Source organism: Oncorhynchus keta, chromosome 3 (assembly GCF_023373465.1).
Source record: "Oncorhynchus keta strain PuntledgeMale-10-30-2019 chromosome 3, Oket_V2, whole genome shotgun sequence".
In the NCBI taxonomy this organism is placed as follows: Eukaryota; Metazoa; Chordata; class Actinopteri; order Salmoniformes; family Salmonidae; genus Oncorhynchus; species Oncorhynchus keta.
Genome location: NC_068423.1, coordinates 11,244,554 through 11,268,191, shown reverse-complemented (window position 1 = coordinate 11,268,191; position 23,638 = coordinate 11,244,554). Strand labels below are relative to the sequence as shown.

The window sequence follows — 23,638 nt, the reverse complement described above, 5'->3', positions numbered from 1 at the left end:
TCGTCATTTCCTTAGCAAAGAAAGAAGGGGCTGACGAGATCGTTGAAGAAGCTTGTCCGAATAATAAACATATTGCATTAATAAAATAGGATACCATAGATCGTGGAACCTTCTGTTTTGTGTGAAGCTTTCAAGAATTAACCCACAGCAATGTCGGCCCAAGCTCAAATGAGAGCTTTGCTCGATCAACTAATGGGGACAGCGAGGGATGGTGAGTAGCAAAACGGCGGTGACTAGCTTGTTAGCTACATTAGCTTGCTAGCTAAAAGATGGAGCCATTCAGAGATACTTTTCTACTGCTGCGTTTACACAGGCAGGCCAATTATTATGTTTTCCACTCATTTGTCTTTTTACCAATCACATGAGATCTTTTCACATCAGATTGTTTTCAGGGCTGATATGATTGGTCAAAATACGAATTAATTAAGTAGGGGGGGGTCTGAATTTGTCTGCCTGTCTGAACGCAGCCTCATATGTGAGCCAGTGGCTTGCACTTAGCCTTCTAGCTAGTTAGTTTACCATCTAGCTAACTAGTTTTTGTGGCGTGTTTCAATTGGACATACCTTGAATGAATGGCGTACAAGAGGACGGCTGTGTGACATAAAAGCAGCTCAATCATGATCTGTCGCCGGCCTAGTTGTTGTTGTTTCGCGATTTAATGTTTGTATCCATAGCTAATTACGTCCACTCTGGCATTCATTGTTGATAGACCAGCTAGCTAGATAAGTAATGATCATCTGGACGCCCCCCTGGGGGACCCTGAGTTTAAGTGGTCCCTGAAAAAGCGGGGATAAAACTCATGTTATAACTAATACATTTCAATCTAATGTATTTTTACAACACAGATCCACGTTATTATGTTGTTCAGTTAGATACATAGCTAGCCAGGGTTGGGGTCAATTCCATTTAAATACCAGTAAATTCAGGAAGTACACATTCCATTCCAATTCTCTTAAATACTTTTCAATTGGAAAAAAATTATTACAATTTGGTTTACTTTCTGAATTGACTGTAATTGAAACTGAATTGACCCCAACCCTGAAGCTAATTATATTTAGCAAGGCCTACATGCAGTATAGGATAACAAAGATAGCCGGCCTTGTAAATACTAAATAGTCAGTAAGGATATCTAGTGAGTCTGCAAGTCCTTGACAGGAGGTTAAAACAGTTAGTCATGCTGTGCACAGTGTCTACTATTGTGTAGCATTTGCACAAGCACCACTTCCATAGTAAATTACGTATCTGGCTACAAGGACACTAGACTTACGAAGCTTGCTGTCACATATACGGTAAATAACAGTAAGTACAGTTATTTTAACAGTAGCCTTCTGTCTTAGTGCATTCTATAGTAACAGCTTTGTGAGATATGCACCCGGCCCTTTGCTCTACCTGTATTTAGCAGCATGTGTCCCACGTTGGACGGTATCCGTAGATGGTTCTGATAAAAACGTTGTTGGCAGTGCCCAAGAAAGTACTACATCCAATTGTTTGATGCTACTTTCACCCCCTTCAATCTAGTTCACGCTCTTGGATGTAATACTTTCTTGGTCACCCCTCTGCGACACAAACGGCGTCTACTGTCTACAACTTTTACGGATAAGGTCCAAAACAGGCACAGCAATATCTCTCAAGCTGTCGCTATAGAATGCAATTAGTCCCGGCTTATTAATTATATGAAAAGATTAATAAAGGTGTCAAATTAGGCTACAAGGATACAAACATTGAAAACATAACAGCTGCCATTTAGGAAGGATGTCATGTCTACAATGGTGACATGTAAAGTCGGATAAACTGACCTCAGTCCATGATTATTTTTTGGGCTTAATCAGCCTAACAATGTGAGTTTGTGTGTGTGAGTTTGTGTGTGTTGAGATGAATACAAATTCTTCCCGTACATATGTTACATACAAACTGAACAATTGTGGCCCCTTTATTTTATTCATAAAGGTTCAGTGTATCTTTGCCAGCCTACATCAATCTGCAAAGGAGTTGCAGAAAAGCCTCATGTTCATCGAGCCGTGAGTCACACATGATTTTTAAAGCTGTTATGAATAATAATAATCCAAACAATTGTTTTCTTTCCGGGAAGTTGTATCTTTTTTTTTTTTAGCATCACAACAATGGATATTAAAATCTTGGAAGTAGTTGCAGCTTGAATTAAGACGTTGCCTGGTTGCGTTGAAAGCCACGTTTATTGTCAAGCAGAGACAATATTAGCCATCGAAAAGCTCTGCACAGATCTTTACAATCTTACTTGTGTATCATTCCACACTTCCTTACTACAGGTTTGAGCAAGAACTGTTCCCATTTATACTTTCCTACAGCGGGTTTAAAATTCTGCAGCTGAGGTGTTGGAGAATGCAGATGGGTACAGTATGTTGGAGCTCGCAGTGTGTATAAAGCTAACATTTTTCTTGGGTTTTCTTTCAATGTTCCATTTGTGTCAGGGACTTCGTTGGCGCCAACTATAGCCTAGGCCTGAATCTATTTTAAATGGTCTCATTTTGTTGAAGTTAGGAGATCTAGCTGACGCTGTAACAGCTGTTGCAGTGACACAGCACGGTTAAGCTGAGTGACAATGTCATGAGACCCAGGGATCGTCATGGGCCTGTCCCTGTCAATCATTAAAAACACCCATACAGTAGGCTTACAACCATTTGGCTGTTGATTTTTCTATAGGCCTGTATTCTTCAGTTGAACAGGTGCTTTCAGAATGCCATGACGAGAGTGTCAAGTCACACTCTTAGCACAACCATATTCTTAATGTAGTATCGAGGCTCTGGTAAGGTAAGCCTCTAGGTTACAGCAGGAAATACAGCAAGCCTTAAGGGACACACCACTCTGGTCCCAATGCAGGCCCCATTGTTTACTGACTGGTAAACCTGGTTCTGGTGGTTAAGATTATCTAAGGTTCCGCTTTAAACACAAGTGTTTTTACAAAGCCACATTTTGGAATATCTTAAGACAAAGTGAATGTCGTTAAGTACTGTCCAAAGGCACACATTCTGTCACTTGATGCATTCTAGCTGAATATATCTATGTTCATTTCACCCCAATAAAGAGAATACCAAGATGCAATTGTAAAAAAAAAAAAAAAAGGTCAAATCTTTGCCCCTTTACCCTAATATGGGTATAAAGCGTTGGATACCTCGCTCTAGTGGACCAATAGCTATGTGAGCTATTTCTGACTGTTGCTTTTTGCATGTTTCAGGGGACGAGACGCGGCAGAGGGTCAAGTTCACTGACGAGCGGGTCTGCAAAAGCCATCTCCTGAACTGCTGTCCCCACGACATCCTCTCTGGAACTGTAAGCAGACTAAGCACCGCATCCTCCCATATGATTTAATTCCGTTCAAGTCTAGTCAGTAATATTGGTTGATCGATTCTGAATATTTTAATGCAGTGACCGTAAAGTACTTTCTAAAGTAGTTTGCCGCAGATTATGCAGGAACTATGGCTGTGTCTTGACTAGCTGACTGACTTAATCGACAGCGTATGGATCTGGGAGAATGTGCGAAGACCCACGACCTAGCGCTCCGGGCCGACTATGAAATCGCCTCCAAGGCGAGGGAACTCTTCTTTGAGCTTGACGTAAGTGATGTCCACAGTCAGTTCAATGAAATACAACTTCATTCATCCCTTCCGTGCCAAGTAATTTGTACTTGTTCTGTACTGAACAAAGATGTAAACGCAACAATTTCAAAGATTTTACTGAGTTAATTAATTTAAGGAAATCAGTCTATTGGAATAAATTTGTTATGCCCTAATCTATGGATTTCATATGACTGGGAATACAGATATGCATCTGTTGGTCACAGATACCTTTAAAGGTAGGGGCGTAGATCAGAAACCAGTCAGTATCATTTTCCTCATGCGTGGCCTGTTGAGTGTTGTCCCACTCCTCTTCAATGGCTGTGCAAAGTTGCGGGCCATGGCAGAACTGGGACATTTTCAGTTTCCAGGAATTGTGTACAGATTCTTGCGACATGGGGCTGTGTGTTGTCATGCTGAAACATGAGGTGATGGTGACTGATGAATGGCACTATAATGGGCCTCAGGATCTCGTTACGGTATCTCTGTGCATTCAAATTGCCATTGTTGTCCGTAGCTTATGCTTGTCCATACCACAACCCCACCACCACCATGGGCACTCTGTTCGCAACGTTGGCATCAGCAAACAGCTCGCCCACACAACGCCTTACATGTGGTATGCGGTTGTGAGGCCGTTTGGACGTACTCTGCTTATGGTTGAGAAATTAAATTAATTAAATTCTCTGGCAACAGCTCTGGTGGACATTCCTGATGTCAGCATGCCAATTGCACACTCCTTCAAAACTTGAGACATCTGTGGCATTGTGTTTTGTGACAAAACTTCACATTTTAGTGGCCTTTTATTAACCTCAGCACAAAGTGCACCTGTGTAATGATCGTGCTGTTTAATTAGCTTCTTGATATGCCACATCTGTCAGGTGGATGAATTATATTAGCGAAGGAAAAATGCTCACGGACAGGGACGCAAACAAATTCATGCACAAAATGAGAGATATGCTTTTTGTACATATGGGAACATTTCTGGGATCTTCTATTTCAGGTCAAAACTAATACTTTGCATTTTGCGTTTTTATATTCTGATTCAGTGTTGTTCATTATACCTGTGCACCAGTCTGTGTTCCATTGACTTGTATGGCGTTGACTTTTCTGTGGTTGACTGTAGGCTGTAGATCACCTGGAGTCTTTCATTGCTGATTGCGACCGTAGAACAGAGTTGGCCAAGAAACGACTGGTGGAGACTCAGGATGAGATCAGTGCGGAGGTCGCTGCAAAGGTAAGAAAGCAAGATGAACCTCATTGTGGAATGTAAGGACATGTTGTTGGACACGTTCTAATCCAGACTGATTGTGTGTGTGACTCTCCAGGCAGAGACTGTCCACGAGCTGAACGAAGAGATCGGGAAGCTCCTGGCCAAGGCGGAGCAGCTGGGAGCCGAGGGGAACGTAGATGAAGCCCAGCTGATCCTACAGGAAGTGGAGAATGTCCGCAGCAGGAAGAGGGATGCCGAGGTGAGGGGTTGTTTTCCTCACAACAAATCTAGTTTCCATTAAACTCCTCCTGACTATAAACCTGGGCTGTGTTCATCAGGGCACACTTTAGCAAAAACATTTTGCAATGGGAAATTCACATAGCCTTCTTATTGGACAAGTTTAGGGGGAACCATCCGGTTTCACTTAATTTTCACCATAATGAACTCGACCCCATTCTTTCCGTTGCGGACTCAATTTCTTTAATATTTTCTGTTCTCTGCTTCTCAGGAGGAGTACAGAAACTCCATGCCTGCCTCCAGTTTCCAGCAGCAGAAGCTCCGTGTCTGCGAGGTATGCTCGGCATACCTGGGTCTCCACGACAACGACCGTCGCCTGGCCGACCACTTTGGTGGGAAGCTGCACCTGGGATTCATCCAGATCAGGGAGAAACTGGAAGCCCTGAAGGTAATCTCTGAACCACCTCAGACCACAGGTTGCTAAATACACCTGCCAAGTTTTATTTTTAAACTGATTTCCCGTTTTGAAGATTATACAAGGATATTGTTTGGGATTAAAAGCACTGCCAACGTCTGTCTTTTCGATTACCTTTGAATTTTGCATTAAGGACTTTTTGACGTTACATTTTTTCTTGTGTTATTAAATTCTATGTTAAGACTTCGGCTAATGCCATTGCTCATCATTTTTTAAAAATCAGAAAACAGTCATTGACAAGCAGGAGAAGAGGAACCAGGACCGTCTCAAGAGGCGAGAAGAGCGAGAGAATGAAGAGCGGATGAAGACAAGGTGGGTACAGGACTTAACTTTTTATAAATAATTAAATTGACATGGGCACATGGTTTATAAACATGTTGGTGGTGATGGCAGAACTTCTTTTGGGGGAAAAATATTGATTTATGTACTGTATGTGGAGGCAAATTAAGATTTTCACAGAGGCATCTTAATTATTGTCTGTTGTTTTTATAGGACCAAATCACAGAGCAGGGAACGGAGCAGGGAACATAGGTTAGTATGGGCCCCCAGCCATCTGCTGCCATATGAAATATATTAGATACACAATATCATTGTTTATTACTGTATATAGAACTTTTCTGTGTCTGTGCTGCAGGTCCCGCTCTCGCGAACGTAGGAGGCGGCGTTCCTCCCGCTCGCTCCAGGGACCGGGAGAGGAGGAGACGCCACCGCAGCCGATCCTGCAGCAAGGGCCACCGCCACGAGCCCAGCACCAGACACAAGTAGGAGAGAACACACACACATACGTCATCTCATTACTCAGACATGTACACAATAATAAAAGTTATTCTCATAATAAATGTACATTAGATGTGTGTGTAACAAGACCGTGTGGAACGGTTCCAGGTCGTCCCGGGATCGAGAGCGCTCCTCCAGAGACCATTCACGGGAGCGAAGCAGGAAGAGGGGATCCTCCGAGAGGCGGCAAGACAGCAGGGATCAGAACGGGAGGACTGACTCCCGCCGGGTGCAGGACAGGGACAGAGACACCGGGGACCTCTGAGGACTCTCGCTATCTATCCATCCTCAAAACACAACCTCCTGTTCTCTCTTTCATACCTGTGCACATATCTATAAGGACTCTCTTAACAGCAATGTCCAGAGACGTTTTGATTTGACAGATATTCCAGCCAACCCACTGTGTCCCAAATAAATAGAGCTCATATGACCACAGGTGTGTGTGTGTGTATGTATCGTATATTGAGCAAATATATACAGTACCAGTCAAGTTTAGACACACCTACTCATTCAAGGGTTATTCTTTATTTTTACTATTTTCTACATTGTAGAGCATTAGTGAAGACATCAAAACTATGAAATGGCACGTATGGAATCATGTAGTAACCAAGAAAAGTGTTAAACAAATCAAAATATATTTTAAAAGTAGCCACCCTTTTCCTAGACAACAGTTTTGCACACTCTTGGCATTCTCTCAACCAGCTTTATGAGGTAGTCACCTGGAATGCATTTCAATTAACAGGTATGCCTTTAAGTTAATTTGTTGTATTTCTTTCCTTAATACGTTTGATCCAATTAGTTGTGTTGTGGCTTTTTGACTGGTAATGTATATATTTCAAGCATTCAAATATATTGGTAGTTGTTGAATGTTGTGGGGGTGCACAAAGTCCTGCCAGCATATGTTTTAAGTGATGGCTGTTGATTGCAATTCATTTGATTTTATATACATATTCTATGAAACAATCCTAAATATACAATTTAAGTGGTAGCTATAGAAATGATAAATTAATGACCATTGAATGAACCATAAACTTAAAGAATAGAGGATTTAAATGTTTCTTTGTTTTGATACGGTTACTTTTAAACTGTCAGGATTGCTGTGCGATTGAGACACTGCTTAATCATACTTCCTGCATACTGTCCTGGGTCATGTTCTTTAGGCACCAAACAGAAGAAACTGGACTGAAACAGGGAGGCGTCATCTGGATTTGTCCAATAAGAAAAGCACATTTTTGCTCTCCCGTAAAAACATAGTGAAAGGTTTTCAATTAGTGTCCTAATGAACACAACTCGGCATACTGCCTTAGATTGGCTTCACTCTTTGAGGCTTCCTTCCCTTCCTAGAGGCTATTTCACTATGCTGGTCGCAGTAATTTGCCATTTAAAGTTGCAAAAAATATTTAACATACCAGTAATCATAGGTCAGATATGTGCAGAACAGATTATAAGATTGATCAACGAAGACATATTGTTGTTGTTTGACTGGATCAGGACATTTGGAAATACAAAAGGAATTTGGTCAGTTGTGAACATTAGTTAGCTCATTTCTGTCAGCTTGTGAAATACCCTTTGCTTCTATAGTTGTGGCCTAGACTGACTGACGGGACATTTATATTTGGAGAGATTGCAGCCGTTCGAATGAATATGTCATAAGGATTTCCTCACGCTTTAGATTTTATTGTCCTTTGTGTTCAGAAATGGAGTCTTCTTTTTTTTTGAGAGAGAATTTTACTAGTTTGTTCCAAGTTTTCATGTCATGTGAAGTCTGTATTTGTGTGTAGTAGACATGATGGACTTTGCATGTCTCCAATGGATTGAGTAGCAAATGCTGTTTTGGATTGAGAATGACTCTATGTGACCCTAGAAGTCAGTTACGCTACCCAGGAAGTCAGCTACGTTACCCAGGTAGTCAGCTACGTTACCCAGGTAGTCAGTTACGTTACCCAGGTAGTCAGCTACGTTACCCAGGTAGTCAGCTACGTTACCCAGGTAGTCAGTTACGTTACCCAGGTAGTCAGCTACGTTACCCAGGTAGTCAGTTACGTTACCCAGGTAGTCGGCTACGTTACCCAGGTAGTCTATGACAGGTAGACTATGACACTTGGTGCTGGGAACAATATCCTGAGTACCTGCTTATGTTCATTTTACTTTCCAGTATTTTGATGCTGAATCCACAGCTTGTACATCTTCTGAATATGTTGGTTCATGTATGTCAGTCACTTGAAATTGGATGCAAACACATATAAAGGAATGCATAACTTTTCCTAATGGGTGCCAGCTCTAGTATTGGTTTGGTCTGTTTGTATTATTTTGCTAGAAGATGATTTTCTCTGAAGCCTGAATAAAAATCCCAAAATTGTATTAATCTATTTACCTGAGATCATTGCTCAGGGCCTAAGTGTAATTGTACATTGGCTTAACAGAGGACAATTTATCCTAAAAAGTTTTAACCGAAGCAAGCATTTGCAACAAAAAACAAAGCCTTGATCCAAGACTGCACAGCCTGGCTTGAAGAGCAACCATAAAATGAATATTTGCATAATGTTACATCTGACAGTTTTTGAATGTTTGTTAGATAGAATCAAGCCAGTGGTGCAGGCTTTTTTCTCTTTTAGTTGGAGTCTTCCTTATGGGGGAGTGACACATGATGTCTGAAACGTGGGTCTTATAGTGTGCTACTCTCCAGCTTCAGATCCATCTTCATCTTCTGTTTTTCCATCACTGCCTCCAGCTCAGTGGCCTTCCGGGCGTCCTGGGAGAACAGAACTTCAAATTAGTTCAAAACATGGAAAGACGACACAACAGGGACAGTATGGATTTAAAACTGCGTACGACTGGAGTAAAACTGTTGGGAAATGTATTAGTCTTATGCGTAAGTCAATACTGAGGAACACTGCAATCATCATAGGCTGCCTACTAAAGAATTCCAACGTGTATTAACCAAAAAAAGGTGAAGCAGTACCTCCAACAGTGCTTTCTGCACAGTGAGCTGGCTGTACACTCTGGCGCCCTCGTCTGGTAGGACTTGTCGTAGGTCCTCCTTGTTCAGAGAGAAGAGCAGGGCTCCTGTCAGCTTTCCCAGTAATGTCACCGTCCTAAGCAGGGGAGGCACACAGCTAGTCAGTAACCTTACTCAGACATTACCCTTCATTTACCTGTCACATTCAATCATCCATGAACAACTCAGTCATCTCTGTACAGGAACTAGACAGATTGACTTAGTCGCAAGGTTACTGAGTCCAGATCTTAAGGACTATTTCAGGTTCAACCAATTACAATTGATTTGGTAGAAATGTATTGAATATCTGTATATTGTGACAAATTCCTTTGAACAGATCAGTAAGCAATACATAAGCAGTACCTAAATATTGGAGTTACTATAAGTCCACTATACACGAGAAGTACCCATGACCAGAATAGGTCCCTGATTGGAATGTGATCCGTTTTGAGTTTGAGGTTGTTGGGGGTCACGTCAAACTCACGTCTCACTGAAGCCCTTCCCCCTGAGCCACTGCTCAACCTCCTCGGGAGGTGAGTTGTAGTCCAGGGGAACCAAGGTGTCCGACGAGCGAGGGATGACCAGTGGCTTGTTCAGGTTGGCCTTCCCATTGGTCAGTCTCTGGAGCAGTTCGTCATTCACCATCATGACTGAGGAGAGTTTTTACAATGCGTTAAAAGTGTTTTCTAGGTCTTTGTGTGGCTTATCTTGCTAAAACAGAGCAGTCAAAAGACTTTCCTGTCATAAGAATGTAACCAAAAGGTTGCACGTTCAAATCCCCGAGCTGACTTGGTGAAAAATCTGTCAATGTGCCCTTGAGCAAGCGCTTTAACCCTAGTTGTTCTGGATAAGAGTGTCTTCTAAATGACTAAAAGGCTTTTATGTCATTTACACAGTGCAAACAAACAAACACTTTCCCCCCTCTCTGGAGCCTCCCTCACACACAATTGCGCGTGGACACAGACACAAACACACATTCACATAGCAGAGCAAAGACCAAGAGCGTCTCTGTGTAGTGCAGTGCCTGAGTCTCTCCTCTGACATACACAGACACAGACAAACACACACAGTGCAGAAATATACTGTTAATCCTATCAGTATAGTGTGATACCTTTGTCTGCGTCATCTCCGGCTGGAATGTGTTGGCTGTATTGGTTGTATGATAGTGGGCGAGGGCGGTGGTGCGCTGAGGGGCTAGGAGTCAAGGAGCTAGGGTTAAAGGCTGGAGGGCTGGGAGGAATGTGAGTCTTGGTCAGGGCAGGTGAGACCGGAGGCTGGACCAGAGCAGAGGGGAAATGAAAGAGAGAGGGAACAACATTGAAAACACTGAAATGGAATATCGAATCACTGAAATTAATACCTGTACCAGTATCTGGGTGTGGGTAAAGGAACGGGTGTTGTTTGTGTGTCTTTGTATTACATTGGGCTGTTACCTTAGGTTCTCTCATGGTGACAGGGCTGTCTATGTGAGCCATTGGCTCCAGGATGTTGAATGGGACAAAGCCAACCTCGTTGAAGCGATTACGACACTTCCACCAGCGTTTGGAAGACTCCACGACCTGACACAGTAAAGGAGAGGAGCCAATGTTTTTACAGAGAATAATTAAGGAGGAATAAAACAAGTGATATATTTAATCGTGTAGTTTTACACAACTCACAATTTCCTATCTCTAGAAGTGATAGCTGTTGCCAAGGTAACAACCAGTATGTACAGTTGAAGTCGGAAGTTTACATACACTTAGGTTGGAGTCATTAAAACTAGTTTTTCAACCACTCCACAAATTTCTTGTTAACAAACTATAGTTTTGGCAAGTCGGTTAGGACATCTACTTTGTGCATGACAGAAGTAATTTTTTCAACAATTGTTTAATGACAGATTATTTCACTTATAATTCACTGTGTCACAATTCCAGTAGGTCAGAAGTTTACATACACTAAGTTGACTGTGTGTCACGTTCTGTCCATCGTTCGTATGTGTTTTCCTTGTTTTAGTGTTGGTCAGAACGTGAGCTGGGTGGGCATTCTATGTTGTGTGTCTGGTTTGTCTATTTCTATGTTTGGCCTGATATGGTTCTCAATCAGAGGCAGGTGTTAGTCATTGTCTCTGATTGGGAACCATATTTAGGTAGCCTGTTTTGTGTTGGGTTTTGTGGGTGATTGTTCCTGTCTCTGTGTTTTGCACCAGATAGGGCTGTTTTTGTTTTTCCATGTTCATTGTTTTGTAGTGTTCATGTTTATCCGTTTTTGTTTAAACATGAGTCAATATAACCACGCTGTGTTTTGGTCCTCCTCTACTTCACCACAGGAAAACCCTGACAGAATCACCCACCAACCAAGGACCAAGCGGCGTGGTAACGGGCAACGGCAAGAGCAGCGGCAGCAGCAACAGGAGCAGCGGCAGCAGCAACAGGAGCAGCGGCAGCAGCAACAGGAGCAGCAGCAGCAGCAACAGGAGCAGCAGCAGCAGCATTGGGAGATGCTGCATTATTTGGATAAATGGACTTGGGAGGAGATCCTTGATGGAGAAGGACCCTGGGCAGAGCCATGGATGGAATTGGAGCTGTCGGTGAAGCAGAGTGCTGAGTCTGAGAGTGTGGAGGATGTATTGGACAGAGTAGAAAGAAAGCTGTTGGTTTGGCATAGTATGCACGGCATACCAGTGCCAGCACCACGCATCAGGCCTACAGTGCGTCCCGCCTGTCCAGCGCTGCCGGTGCCTTCCTCCTCTCCAGCGCAGCCAGAGTCTCCCGCCTGTCCGCCGCTGTCAGAGCTACCGCCACTCATGCCAGAGGTGCCAGAGCCACTCATTCCAGAGGCACCAGTGCTCCTCAGTCCAGCGCTACCAGAGCCTTTTTCTCCTGTCTGCCCAGCGCCGCCAGTGCCGCCAGTCTGCCCAGCGCCGTCTGAGCTACCAGTCTGCCCAGTGCCGCCAGTCTGCCCAGCGCCGCCAGTGCCGCCAGTCTGCCCAGCGCCGCCAGTGCCGCCAGTCTGCCCAGTGCCGCCAGTCTGCCCAGCGCCGCCAGTCTGCCCAGCGCCGCCAGTGCCGCCAGTCTGCCCAGCACCGCCAGTCTGCCCAGCGCCGCCAGTGCCGCCAGTCTGCCCAGCGCCGCCAGTGCCGCCAGTCTGCCCAGCGCCGCCAGTGCCGCCAGTCTGCCCAGCGCCGCCAGTGCCGCCAGTCTGCCCAGCGCCGCCAGTGCCGCCAGTCTGCCCAGCGCCGCCAGTGCCGCCAGTCTGCCCAGCGCCGCCAGTGCCGCCAGTCTGCCCAGCGCCGCCAGTGCCGCCAGTCTGCCCAGCGCCGCCAGTGCCGCCAGTCTGCCCAGCGCCGCCAGTGCCGCCAGTCTGCCCAGCGCCGTCTGAGCCACCCGTCTGCCCAGTGCCGTCTGAGCTACCCGTCTGCCCAGCGCCGCCAGTGCCGCCAGTCTGCCCAGCGCCGCCAGTGCCGCCAGTCTGCCCAGTGCCGTCTGAGCCACCCGTCTGCCCAGTGCCGTCTGAGCTACCCGTCTGCCCAGTGCCGTCTGAGCTACCCGTCTGCCCAGTGCCGTCTGAGCTACCCGTCTGCCCAGTGCCGTCTGAGCTACCCGTCTGCCCAGTGCCGTCTGAGCTACCCGTCTGCCCAGTGCCGTCTGAGCTACCCGTCTGCCCAGTGCCGTCTGAGCTACCCGTCTGCCCAGCGCCGTCTGAGCTACCCGTCTGCCCAGCGCCGTCTGAGCTACCCGTCTGCCCAGCGCCGCCAGTCTGCCCAGCGCCGCATGTGCCGCCAGCCTGCCAGGATCCGCCAGTCTGCCAGGATCCGCCAGTCTGCCAGGATCCGCCAGTCTGCCAGGATCCGCCAGTCTGCCAGGATCCGCCAGTCTGCCAGGATCTGCCAGATCCGCCATTCAGCCAGGATCCGCCAGAAGTGCCAGTTGGCCAGGATCTGCCAGTGTGCCAGGATCCGCCAGTGTGCCAGGATCAGTTAGATCCGCCATTCAGCCAGGATCCGCCAGTGTACCAGGATCCGCCAGTGTGCCAGGATCCGCCAGTGTGCCAGGATCCGCCAGTGTGCCAGGATCCGCCAGTCTGCCAGGATCCGCCAGTCTGCCAGGATCCGCCAGTCAGCCAGGATCCGCCAGTGTGCCAGGATCAGTTAGATCCGCCAGTGTGCCAGGATCCGCCAGTCAGCCAGGATCTGCCAGAACTGCCAGTCAACCAGGATCTGCCAGGATCCGCCAGTCGGCCAGGATCCGCCAGTCGGCCAGGGATCCGCCAGTCGGCCAGGATCCGCCAGTCGGCCAGGATCCGCCAGAACTGCCAGGGATCCGCCAGAACTGCCAGGATCCGCCAGTCGGCCAGGATCCGCCAGTCAGCCAGGATCCGCCAGTCGGCCAGGATCCGCCAGTCGGCCAGGATCCGCCAGAACAGCCAGGATCCGCCAGTCGGCCAGGATCCGCCAGTCGGCCAGGATCCGCCAGTCGGCCAGGATCCGCCAGTCGGCCAGGATCCGCCAGTCGGCCAGGATCCGCCAGTCGGCCAGGATCCGCCAGTCGGCCAGGATCCGCCAGGATCCGCCAGTCTGCCAGGATCCGCCAGTCTGCCAGGATCCGCCAGAAGTGCCAGTCAGCCAGGATCTGCCGGAACCACCAGCCAGCCAGGATCTGGTAGATCCATCAACCTGCCTGAGCTTCCTCTCACTCCTGAGCTTCCCCTCGGTCCCGAGCTTCCCCTCGGTCCCCTCTGTCTCCGAGAGATGAACGTACTTTGGTGCGAAAAGTGCAAATCAATCCCAGAACAACAGCAAAGGACCTTGTGAAGATGCTGGAGGAAACAGGTACAAAAGTATCTATATCCACAGTAAAACGAATCCTATAGTGACATAACCTGAAAGGCCGCTCAGCAAGGAAGAAGCCACTGCTCCAAAACTGCCATAAAAAAGCCAGACTACGGTTTGCAACTGCACATGGGGACAAAGATCATACTTTTTGGAGAAATGTCCTCTGGTCTGATGAAACAAAAATAGAACTGTTTGGCCATAATGACCATCGCTATGTATGGAGGAAAAAGGGGGAGGCTTACAAGCCGAAAAACACCATCCCAACCGTGAAGCACGGGGGTGGCAGTATCATGTTGTGGGGGTGCTTTGCTGCAGGAGGGACTGGAGCACTTCACAAAATAGATGGTTTCATGAGGATTGAAAATTATGTGGATATATTGAAGCAACATCTCAAGACATCAGTCAGGAAGTTAAAGCTTGGTCGCAAATGGGTCTTCCAAATGGACAATGACCCCAAGCATACTTCCAAAGTTGTGGCAAAATGGCTTAAGGACAACAAAGTCAAGGTATTGGAGTGGCCATCACAAAGCTCTGACCTCAATCCTATAGAAAATGTGTGGGCAGAACTGAAAAATCATTATGTGAGGAAGGAGGCCCACAAACCTGACTCAGTTACACCAGCTCTGTCAGGAGGAATGGGCCAAAATTCACCCAACTTGTTGTGGAAGGCTACCTGAAATGTTTGACCCAAATGAAACAATTTAAAGCCAATGCTACCAAATACTAATTGAGTGTATATAAACGTCTGACCCACTGGAAATGTGATGAAAGAAATCAAATATGAAATTAATTCTCTCTACTATTATTCTTATTATTATTTCACATTCTTAAAATAAAGTGGTGATGCTTACTGACCTAAGACAGGGAATTGTTACTAGGATTAAATGTATTTGGCCAAAGTGTATGTAAACCTCTGACTTCAGTTGTATGTAGAGTATGCCTAGAATCTGGCAAAGTGTACCTGTGCTATGCATCAATATTTATTTCCTAGGTTTTTTAACTCTGGCATTACTAATGCTTGATTGAGGATACATTTATTTTATAACTGGATGTTGTACAGTATCACCAATACAGCCGGATTGTGTACTGGATTTTTCTCATTTACAGATGTAGGATCTTAATTTGATCACCCTGTTGCAGGAGAACTTTCCTGGAATGCAGGAAATGTAAAACGTGTAGTGTATTTGAGGCTTAAAAGGGCTTCTGATTATAATCAACATAATAATTCACATTTCCTGTTGCTGCAGGATTATTTTCCTGCTCAAGCAAACTGGCTCAAATTAACCTCCTACATCTGTACCAACCATGTGTCTTACCATTAAAAGAGAGCCAAGCCCTTGAAGACTAGCTACCAGGCGTGTGTTGTTCAAGAACGCTCCTGAATTTGTCTGTTGTGTAATATTACCTAATGTCACTTAATGACTTTTCAGATGTTTACCTCCAGTGTATCTCCCTGTTGTACTGACAGCTCACTGTTGTTGCGGGCCACAAAGTCATAGCTGCAACTGTACATCCTCTCTCCCTCGGGGGGTAGGACACTGCTATCCCTGAGAGGAAATTAGTGTATTATTGATATAACTGCAAAACAAAAGTCAACAATACAAAAATACAAATAAAATATGTTTGACTTGAAAACGTACATTTCATTGCTCTTAGGGATGACTGGAGGTCCAACTGGCTGAGTAGGCTGCAACTGAATTAGAGAGAGAGAGAGAGAGAGAGAGAGAAAAAAAGAGAGAGAGAAAAAGAGAGAGAGAGAGAGAGAAAAAAGAGAGCGAGAGAGAGAGAGAGAGAGGGGGTTGAGGAAGAGGTCAGGACAGTAAAGGGCACATTCATATGATGTTACACTCTTTGTCAACTCCTCAATATACATGATGTACATGAATGTACATCTCTCTTGTTACAAACCTCTTGTTTTTCTCTCAGGGCTTCATGTTTGTGCTGTGACTCAACTGGATCCTCATAAACCTGCCTGTCTGCCCTGGAGGCCTCTGGCTTCCACCCGTCCAGAAATACTGGTGTGTATGGGGCCACTGGCCCTTTGAGCTGGGAACTGAGAGGAGAGAGAGAAATTGCTGACCTTAACAAACAAATATTCTAACGAATAGTATAGCCAGTGTAGACATAGCCTAGAAAGGAATTTAACCATCTCTCTCCACAGTTGAAATACTGTACTATTTCCGTGGCTGCCTGAATAAACATTGACATTGACATGTCATGCTGTGTCATCATGTCATGTTGCTCCAACGTCACAGACCATAAGCCACAGAGTCAAAGAAGAGCCGCATGAGTCTGGCACACTGGCACGTGACCTGAGACAACAGACTGCCACACTCAATACCCCAATCATACGGGTCTATGGGGGCATCAAATGTTCTGTAGTTGTCAATACTGACCGTGGGAGTGTCCAGTGGGGCCCCAGAGACGTCCATAGCAGCCTCTCCTCCTCAGACAGGTTGTCTTGAAGCAGGGTTACGGCTGAGTTGGTCAGGGCAGGACTGGTCACTGAGGCCCCTAGGGCAGGGCCCCCGGTAGTCCTCACCAGCTGGGGCCACAGAGTAAACAGACCACAGTTTAGATCAGGATCATTGGAAATAATGGGTTGACTGAACAATTGGCAACAGTAGATTCATTTTGAAGGGCAATCTAGACCTAATGAATTCTAAAGGTTGGTTTTCCCAGACACAGATTAAAGTGGACTAAAAATAATATTCAGTTGAGATTGAAAAGCTCTTTTCAATCCAGGACGAGGCTTAATCTGTGTCCGGGGAAACAGGCCTTATAATATATTGCCAATCACTGACTGCTATTACCCAATATGTGAATGTTATTACATGTCATTAGATATCACCATAGTGAAAAGATTGTTCAATGTGGGTCATGTGCGGTTTCACCCTCTCATCCCTCTCAGCAGACAGAAATCTACAGATCAACAAGCCGTTACACCTCTCTTGGTTTCTCCCTGTTTCCATGAAGGTGTGCCAGGATACACACACCTAAGCTGCCCGTTTCTTTTCCAATTCCACCCTCTATTCTTTCATGTAGTGATACAATAGTTTTATAGGCAGGCTGTTCTTACACTGTGCCAACCCTCTCTGAGTACCTGACACACCTGAACATATTTCCTGTGCTTATCTTTACCATCTTCCATAACACTTGAATTTAAACACTTTTACGTCACAGTCGTATGACACTATTGGGTTAAATTGTGTCTTAATGAGTCCGTTTATTATGTTTTTGCTAACAAATATGACATTATTTATGTGACCAAAGTCAAAATATGTGATAACACACTGGGCACTACCTTGTGCAAATATTGAACACCACTCAAAATATATAACGTTTTTTCTTCTTCCAGTAACACTACCTCCCCTCTGTGTTGAAAACCATTCAATTGTTTCAACACAGTACATAATACTTGGGTAGCAATGCACACTATATACGGGCAAACACACAGTATGTACAAATAGACAGAGCCTGCATATAGTCTACATACAATAGTCTAGTAAGTATACGACAAAAGGAAGTCACAAATCAACATGACATCATTGTAAGAGTACACAGCCATTCAGGACAGATTGTTCTTCAACAATCTAATTCCATAATTGAGTAGACATAACAAGGATACTTATTATTATGTCAAATGTTTTTTTAATTTTTTTAATTTTTTTTTTCCAGTTCTAAATATCTAATCCTGTGTTGACGGCAATAGCAACGTGTGTCGTCCCCGTAGTTCTCTCCCTCCAAGGCCTCTCATAACCAGCGCGCAAGCAATGGTTATGAAGGTTATCATTGTTGACTCACCATATCCAGAGGTTTGAACACATGGTGGAGCAGCTCCGCTGAAGATGGGTTGGAGATGGAAGACTTTAGACGAGCCTGGGAAGAGGACGAGAGACGATGGGTGGGTACACAATATCTCAACTGTTTTGTTGACATAACCAAAGCTTGAAAGAAGTGTGGAGTTGTCATGGCAATGCTCCCTTTACTCACCAGTAGGCTGAAGCAGTATTTCAATTTTTGGAAGATGTCCATGAATTCTTCTTCGGGTGGAGGGCGAGCTTTTGCAGTAAGCAAGTCCTCTGTATTTGAGAGAAAAGACACAGAGACAACAAAAAAAATACACCCGAAAAAGATCAGCGATTTCAGCTTTGAACGGCATCTTGAGTTGAGCCAGTTTAGGGGGTCACTTGGCCAGCAAACCTATTGTTGCTCAAGTGAACTTCCTTAACGTTGAGCCCTATAGGGTATGTGAGTTGCTTATCCCTCTTACCCTCTGCTGTTTGCTTGCGACTTTTCTTCTTCTTCTTCCTCTGGCTTAAAACGGAGGCAGCTTCTGCAGTCTGTTGGAGCTTTGCCATGAAGACCTCAATGTCATCGAAACAGTGATTAAGGATCCCCTGGAATTTAGATGCATGAGAAAAGAGTGAACTCTACAGTAGAACTGTGATTAAAACATTTTAAAGCGTTTAATGGTATTATTACCTACCACTTCTTTCTCAGCTCGTAGAAAAGAGCTGTCAGGTTGATGCCCGCTGTTGACACCATTCGCTGTTGAGGACATAGAAGAAGAGTCAGAGCGTCCATTTCCATTCATTACCTTGGTTGGAATTTCCTGCATTTAGAATTCCTGCCCCCCTCTAACTCCGGACACACCTTCCCCCAACACACACAATGCAACCTCTATACTCATGAGAACCTTTCACCTTAAAGGGGCAATCCGCAGTGCTACATTCTTTTTTGGAATGATAAATGTAGGATATGTATTCATTGATTTGATGTCATGGAGGGTCAGTCCTTGCATCCATAGCTCTGTCTATGAATTTGAGAGAGGTTACATTTCTCCAGCCGCCTCCCTTTCTACTAAAAGGCAGGGAGTTCGCTTTGTTATTTTTTCAACTGTTGATTGCCGGTTGAAATACCCCTATCGGGGCTTCATTTCCCCCCCTATCTCCCTCACTCTCGCTCATCCTCTCTTTTCCCCACTCTTCCCCTCCTAGACAATTTGTTTCAAAGCATTTCATTGACTTGGCAAACAGGTAAATTGCCAGAGCATGCACAAACACGATGGTTCCTGTCTTCTTGCCTCTGATTCCTGGGTAGGGTGGAGGGTTGGCAGGCGGGGCATTGGGAGCATGTGGAATGGGGGGACTCGGAATTCCGTAGGGATCCATCATCGCTGCTTTGGTATTTTGAGGAAGAACAGGGTCTATCGGAGGAAGTCTGTAGGAAAAGGAGAGAGATTTTTCAGAAATCATGCACCTTTCTACCTTCCAGTATAGTTTTTGTGAAGCAACTTTGTCATTTGACTTCATGGTTGGAATTCACCTGATAGAACACAAATTAAGCTGTTGTCAGTAAGGTCAATATCCTAACTTGCAACAAAGGCCTGTCATTATCATGAATATGATTCATGCAAAAATGTCAATGCTGTTCTTAGGTCATCCTGACTGTTGCTGATAACAACCATTCATTCAGCCCCATAAGAAACGCCCTTCACTAAAGGCATATGAAACATATTAAATCTCCCTGGTAAAGAATTATCGACATATGGAGTCAAATGTGCACAATCCAGTATCAATAGGTCATTTTCTGATCATCTGGTAAACTGAAAAGAAAACACAAACAATCTCTATCTGTGCTAATCTAGCGAAAATAATAAAGCAGAGGTCCTCAGATTAGTTCTCATATCAATATCAACGTAGGCCCGCTGTGACTAACATACGTCAACTCACATATACAACTTTCTATAGCTAAAATGACAAACTTTAGTCAGAATTGGCACAAAAGATTTAGACAGACATAGAGTTCTGTCACATTTGTAGGTCGAGGCATTGTTTGACATTGGTCTGTTTGCTAACCCTCGAAGACAAACATACTGTACACAAAGTAACACCTACTCAACAGTATGCATTTCAATGCGAGTCGGCAATTCAGAAATATACCCCAGGTAGCATCTTAATTATAGCCTACCTTTTCTGTGTGTCCTTTAAATGTCATTTAACTGTGTATTTCAAAGCATTTCTGAGTTTAGGCCTGCATCAGTGAACCAGCACCATTCGCTCTCTCCTCTCCTCCATACCACAATGGCCTTGTTCTCTCTGTCACACCTTCTTAAGTTATGTAGAAACCAGTCAAACAAGTCTGTCCTCCCTCGTTCTCAGCTGCTCTCTCTCTCTCTCTCTCTCTCTCTCTCTCTCTCTCTCTCTCTCTCTCTCTCTCTCTCTCTCTCTCTCTCTCTCTCTCTCTCTCTCTCTCTCTCTCTCTCTCTTTCACTCATATAGAAACTCAGTGGACGGTACACTCTTAGAAAAAAGTGTTCCAAAAGGGTTCTTTGGCTGTCCCTATAGGAGAACCCTTTTAGGTTCCAGGGTGAACTCCTTTGGATTCCATGTAGAACCCTCTGTAGAAAGGGTTCTACCTGGAACCCAAAGCGTTCTACCTGCCACCAAAAATGCTTCTTCAAAGGGTTCTCCTATGGGGACAGCCGAAGTTCTAGATAGCAGCTTTTTTTGTGTAAACAACATAAGTCAGTCATGGCCGTGGGACCTTCCTACATCTTTTAAATCTCTCTCTGTGCCCCTCTCGCTCTCGCTCTCTCCGCCATGAAGGACAATAACAATCACAGTACCTGAGGGCCTCTGGGCGCTTCTTGGACCTCGATGAGTAACCTGACACTGCCCTTGTGATGTCGTCACGGATTTGCTCTGCCTGCGAACACAACCATCAATAAGAGACATCACTGTTGTCCGGTTGAACCTGAACTACAGTGACAGTTCATTTCCATTTAGAATGCGTACCATATCAGGTAATCACAGGACAGGCTCATATAGTTTAAGAAAGCATATTATTCAGATGTAGAATTTTATTTTGACCATCCTGCATTGAGATTTAAAAAGGCTTCTGAAGTATGTAATTAAGTATGTATTTAAGTATGTAATTTCCACTTTAAAATTTCAGACTTGTTTTTCCCTTTTGATTTTTTTTTTGCAATCCCAACAAAAGTGTCCATTAATTATAATAAACAAACTAATTCACATTTCCTGTTGCTGCAGGATTATTTTCCTGCTGTAGAAAACTGACTCAAATGAAGATCCTACATCTGTAACTAGGGTCAGGAGTTTTGCCTGGCCTGATCTCCCAGGACCCAGAGTTTTCGGAAGCATCCATAAAACACCCATACTGCTGCACTCACCCTTACGGTCTCACAGTTGAAGAAGAGAACGTCAGGCTTTATCTGAGGTGCGCTTTGGCAAACGAGTAACAGGAGGGATGGAAATCGTTTCTCAGTGAGGATGGCGTCACAGCGAAGGATAGATGCAACTGGATACTTCTCCAACTCATCCTGCATGAATACAATACAATCAACATTTCAAATGACTGGAACTGCAGCGCCTCACATATAACCATAGCTAATGTCAATTAGAAAACAAGGTCTGAAGACTAGAGAGCTTTTAAATCAGTAGCATCATGAAGGTCATATGCACAAGCCTTAACCGAAATGTAACTTGCCTTTGTTAATTAATAAGGCATTGTCCTACTGTTCACGCATCTCATATAAAGCAAATGTTTAATTGTGACCCCCCCATGTTGGAGTTCTCTGTTCCTCTGTCCACAGTCCCTACATATATATCATGCCACATGTATTGGTAGGGAGATGTGCAAAGCATTATGGGTACTGTAGTAGATCATGCTACACAACCCACCTGGCTCTGTGTGTCTCTGAGTCGGAGGGCCTCAGGGCTAATCTCCAGAACTATCTGCTGGCTCCACAGCTTCTCCGCCCTGGCCAGTCGGGACAGACGAGACTGGGCCTCATCCACACTATTCACCTCCCCGTCCTGCAGGGAGAACGTCACCAGGTGCTGCACAGGGAAGTGAAATAAAGAAAAAAGATCTTCCTATGTCTGTATGTTAATTACATGGGTATAACACTTGAAAAGTTCTGATATAATACAACTTAAATAATGTTCAGAACACTTACATTGATAAGATATTGTGAGACGTCTGTCATCATGTGACTGTTACTTGACAGATATCTGGGTTTTCCTGGAGGCAGAGTAAACCGGTCTGAGGAAAATTCTTACTTGGTAATGATGAAGATCATTGTAAGAATGATGACACTACAGAGCCTCTCATTCATAAATGATTTAGAACTGTGTAACAGAGGGTGCAGTCAAAAGAACTTTGGTCTATGATGGGTGTAGTTCATTTGGTATTGTCAGTTATCAATGAGTCTTAGAATCCAACTGCTTTGATTTGAGCAATTAACTGTCCTGAATATACTGTCCTCTCACCATAGATGATGTTACCCGGATGACCCAAGAGGAAACTGAAAGTCCTCACCTGGAGTTCCTCCCTGTGTCAGTGTCGTGCTGTCCCTCACCCACTGACCTGCGACTTACCCACCCAACCAGTTTGACCACAGTACTGTAGTGCCACATGTTATATCTCAGTCATTGATCTGCCTGATAACCCAAGCGACTCCCCCAATCACATTCCTGGAAAAGTCTGAGTAACTCACATGCATAAAATCCATTCATACTTGATGACTTGTTTTATGTTCCGTAAAAATCTTTTAACATCCCAAGTCTGTTCCCATCAGCAGTCAGGAATATAATAATAATAATAATGTGGTCTTATTTCTCATGTAAGACTACATAACGACCACGAGCATTCCGTTTCTCTGCACATGTTTTCATACCAAAATGTCATTAGCATATATCATAGTAATAGTAAATATATGGCCTAAGACCTGATGTTGAAATGTACAGCAGGTGCCATGATGTACAGATCTCACATATTGTCAAGAGCATTTCTGAAATCAATACCACCGCAGTGAAATGTCATACAATCTTTACGTAGCTACCAGAGCATCTTATTTCCACCTCGTCAATGTTGGGGTTAATCTTATTGTGAGAGTGCATGACAATGCTTCCGAAGAGAGAATAAATACATTTGTTTTACAGCATAATGAAAGTTGTATTGAATCTGTGAATGCATGTTATGTGTGTTCTAATCCCTTACCTCCAACCCTTGACCCGAAATCCACTGGTTCCCAAACAAAAGGTAAACAAACAAAATCAGGAAAAAGTTAGTGGCCTCTGATTTAGCCTTCTATTAGATATATGTGTTATTTTAGTCAATCAAAAAGTCCAAAATATTTATACCAAAGTTGAGAAATGTGTCTCGTTCAGTGTGGCAGCAGCTTTCTTAATCCTGTTCCTGCTCTCTCTGTCACTCTCTGTAAGGCAAGGATTTCCAGTGGTGCGTCACCTAACCCAGGCAAGCCCAGCCCAAGCCACTCCGCCTTAAACATTTACACACACACACACACACACACAATGCTATTTATGTCTAGGTACATTTAAGGTGGGCCTTTTTTGGATAGTCAACAAAGTGAGGGAGCGCCTCTTTACTGGAGTTTCAGGTAACAGAATATTGAGGACCCTTACAGAAAAAATGTCATATGTGATCATGTGATTTTATGTGAGGGGTTTTGGGGGACATGAGATGTGATCACATGAGATGTGTTCACGTG

At 44.6% G+C, this 23,638-nt stretch overlaps 2 protein-coding genes across 2 annotated transcripts; one reads left to right on the top strand and one right to left on the bottom strand.

Moving 5' to 3' along the window:
• The first annotated feature begins 5 nt into the window (after positions 1-5).
• On the top strand, positions 6-6,719 carry LOC118366150 (putative RNA-binding protein Luc7-like 1). Its single transcript, XM_035748594.2, is given in 11 exon segments — positions 6-211; positions 3,212-3,306; positions 3,492-3,590; positions 4,714-4,824; positions 4,916-5,059; positions 5,309-5,485; positions 5,736-5,824; positions 6,005-6,043; positions 6,147-6,182; positions 6,184-6,273; positions 6,398-6,719. Coding segments are annotated over 11 exon segments (1,098 nt in total). The 5' UTR covers positions 6-150; the 3' UTR covers positions 6,555-6,719.
• Positions 6,720-7,394: 675 nt separating this feature from the next.
• Positions 7,395-23,338, bottom strand: LOC118366126 (epidermal growth factor receptor kinase substrate 8-like protein 1). The gene is made up of 20 exons (XM_035748563.2): positions 23,268-23,338; positions 23,125-23,148; positions 22,082-22,146; positions 21,804-21,962; positions 21,293-21,442; positions 20,729-20,808; positions 19,184-19,320; positions 18,587-18,648; positions 18,371-18,497; positions 18,091-18,179; positions 17,902-17,976; positions 16,494-16,642; positions 16,006-16,150; positions 15,738-15,790; positions 15,536-15,644; positions 10,721-10,846; positions 10,399-10,561; positions 9,772-9,937; positions 9,252-9,384; positions 7,395-9,041 (listed from the first exon to the last, which is right to left on the bottom strand). Exons 3-20 carry the CDS (start codon positions 22,112-22,114, stop codon positions 8,955-8,957), a joined length of 2,043 nt encoding a protein of 680 aa, XP_035604456.1. The 5' UTR covers positions 22,115-22,146; positions 23,125-23,148; positions 23,268-23,338; the 3' UTR covers positions 7,395-8,954.
• Positions 23,339-23,638: the final 300 nt, after the last annotated feature.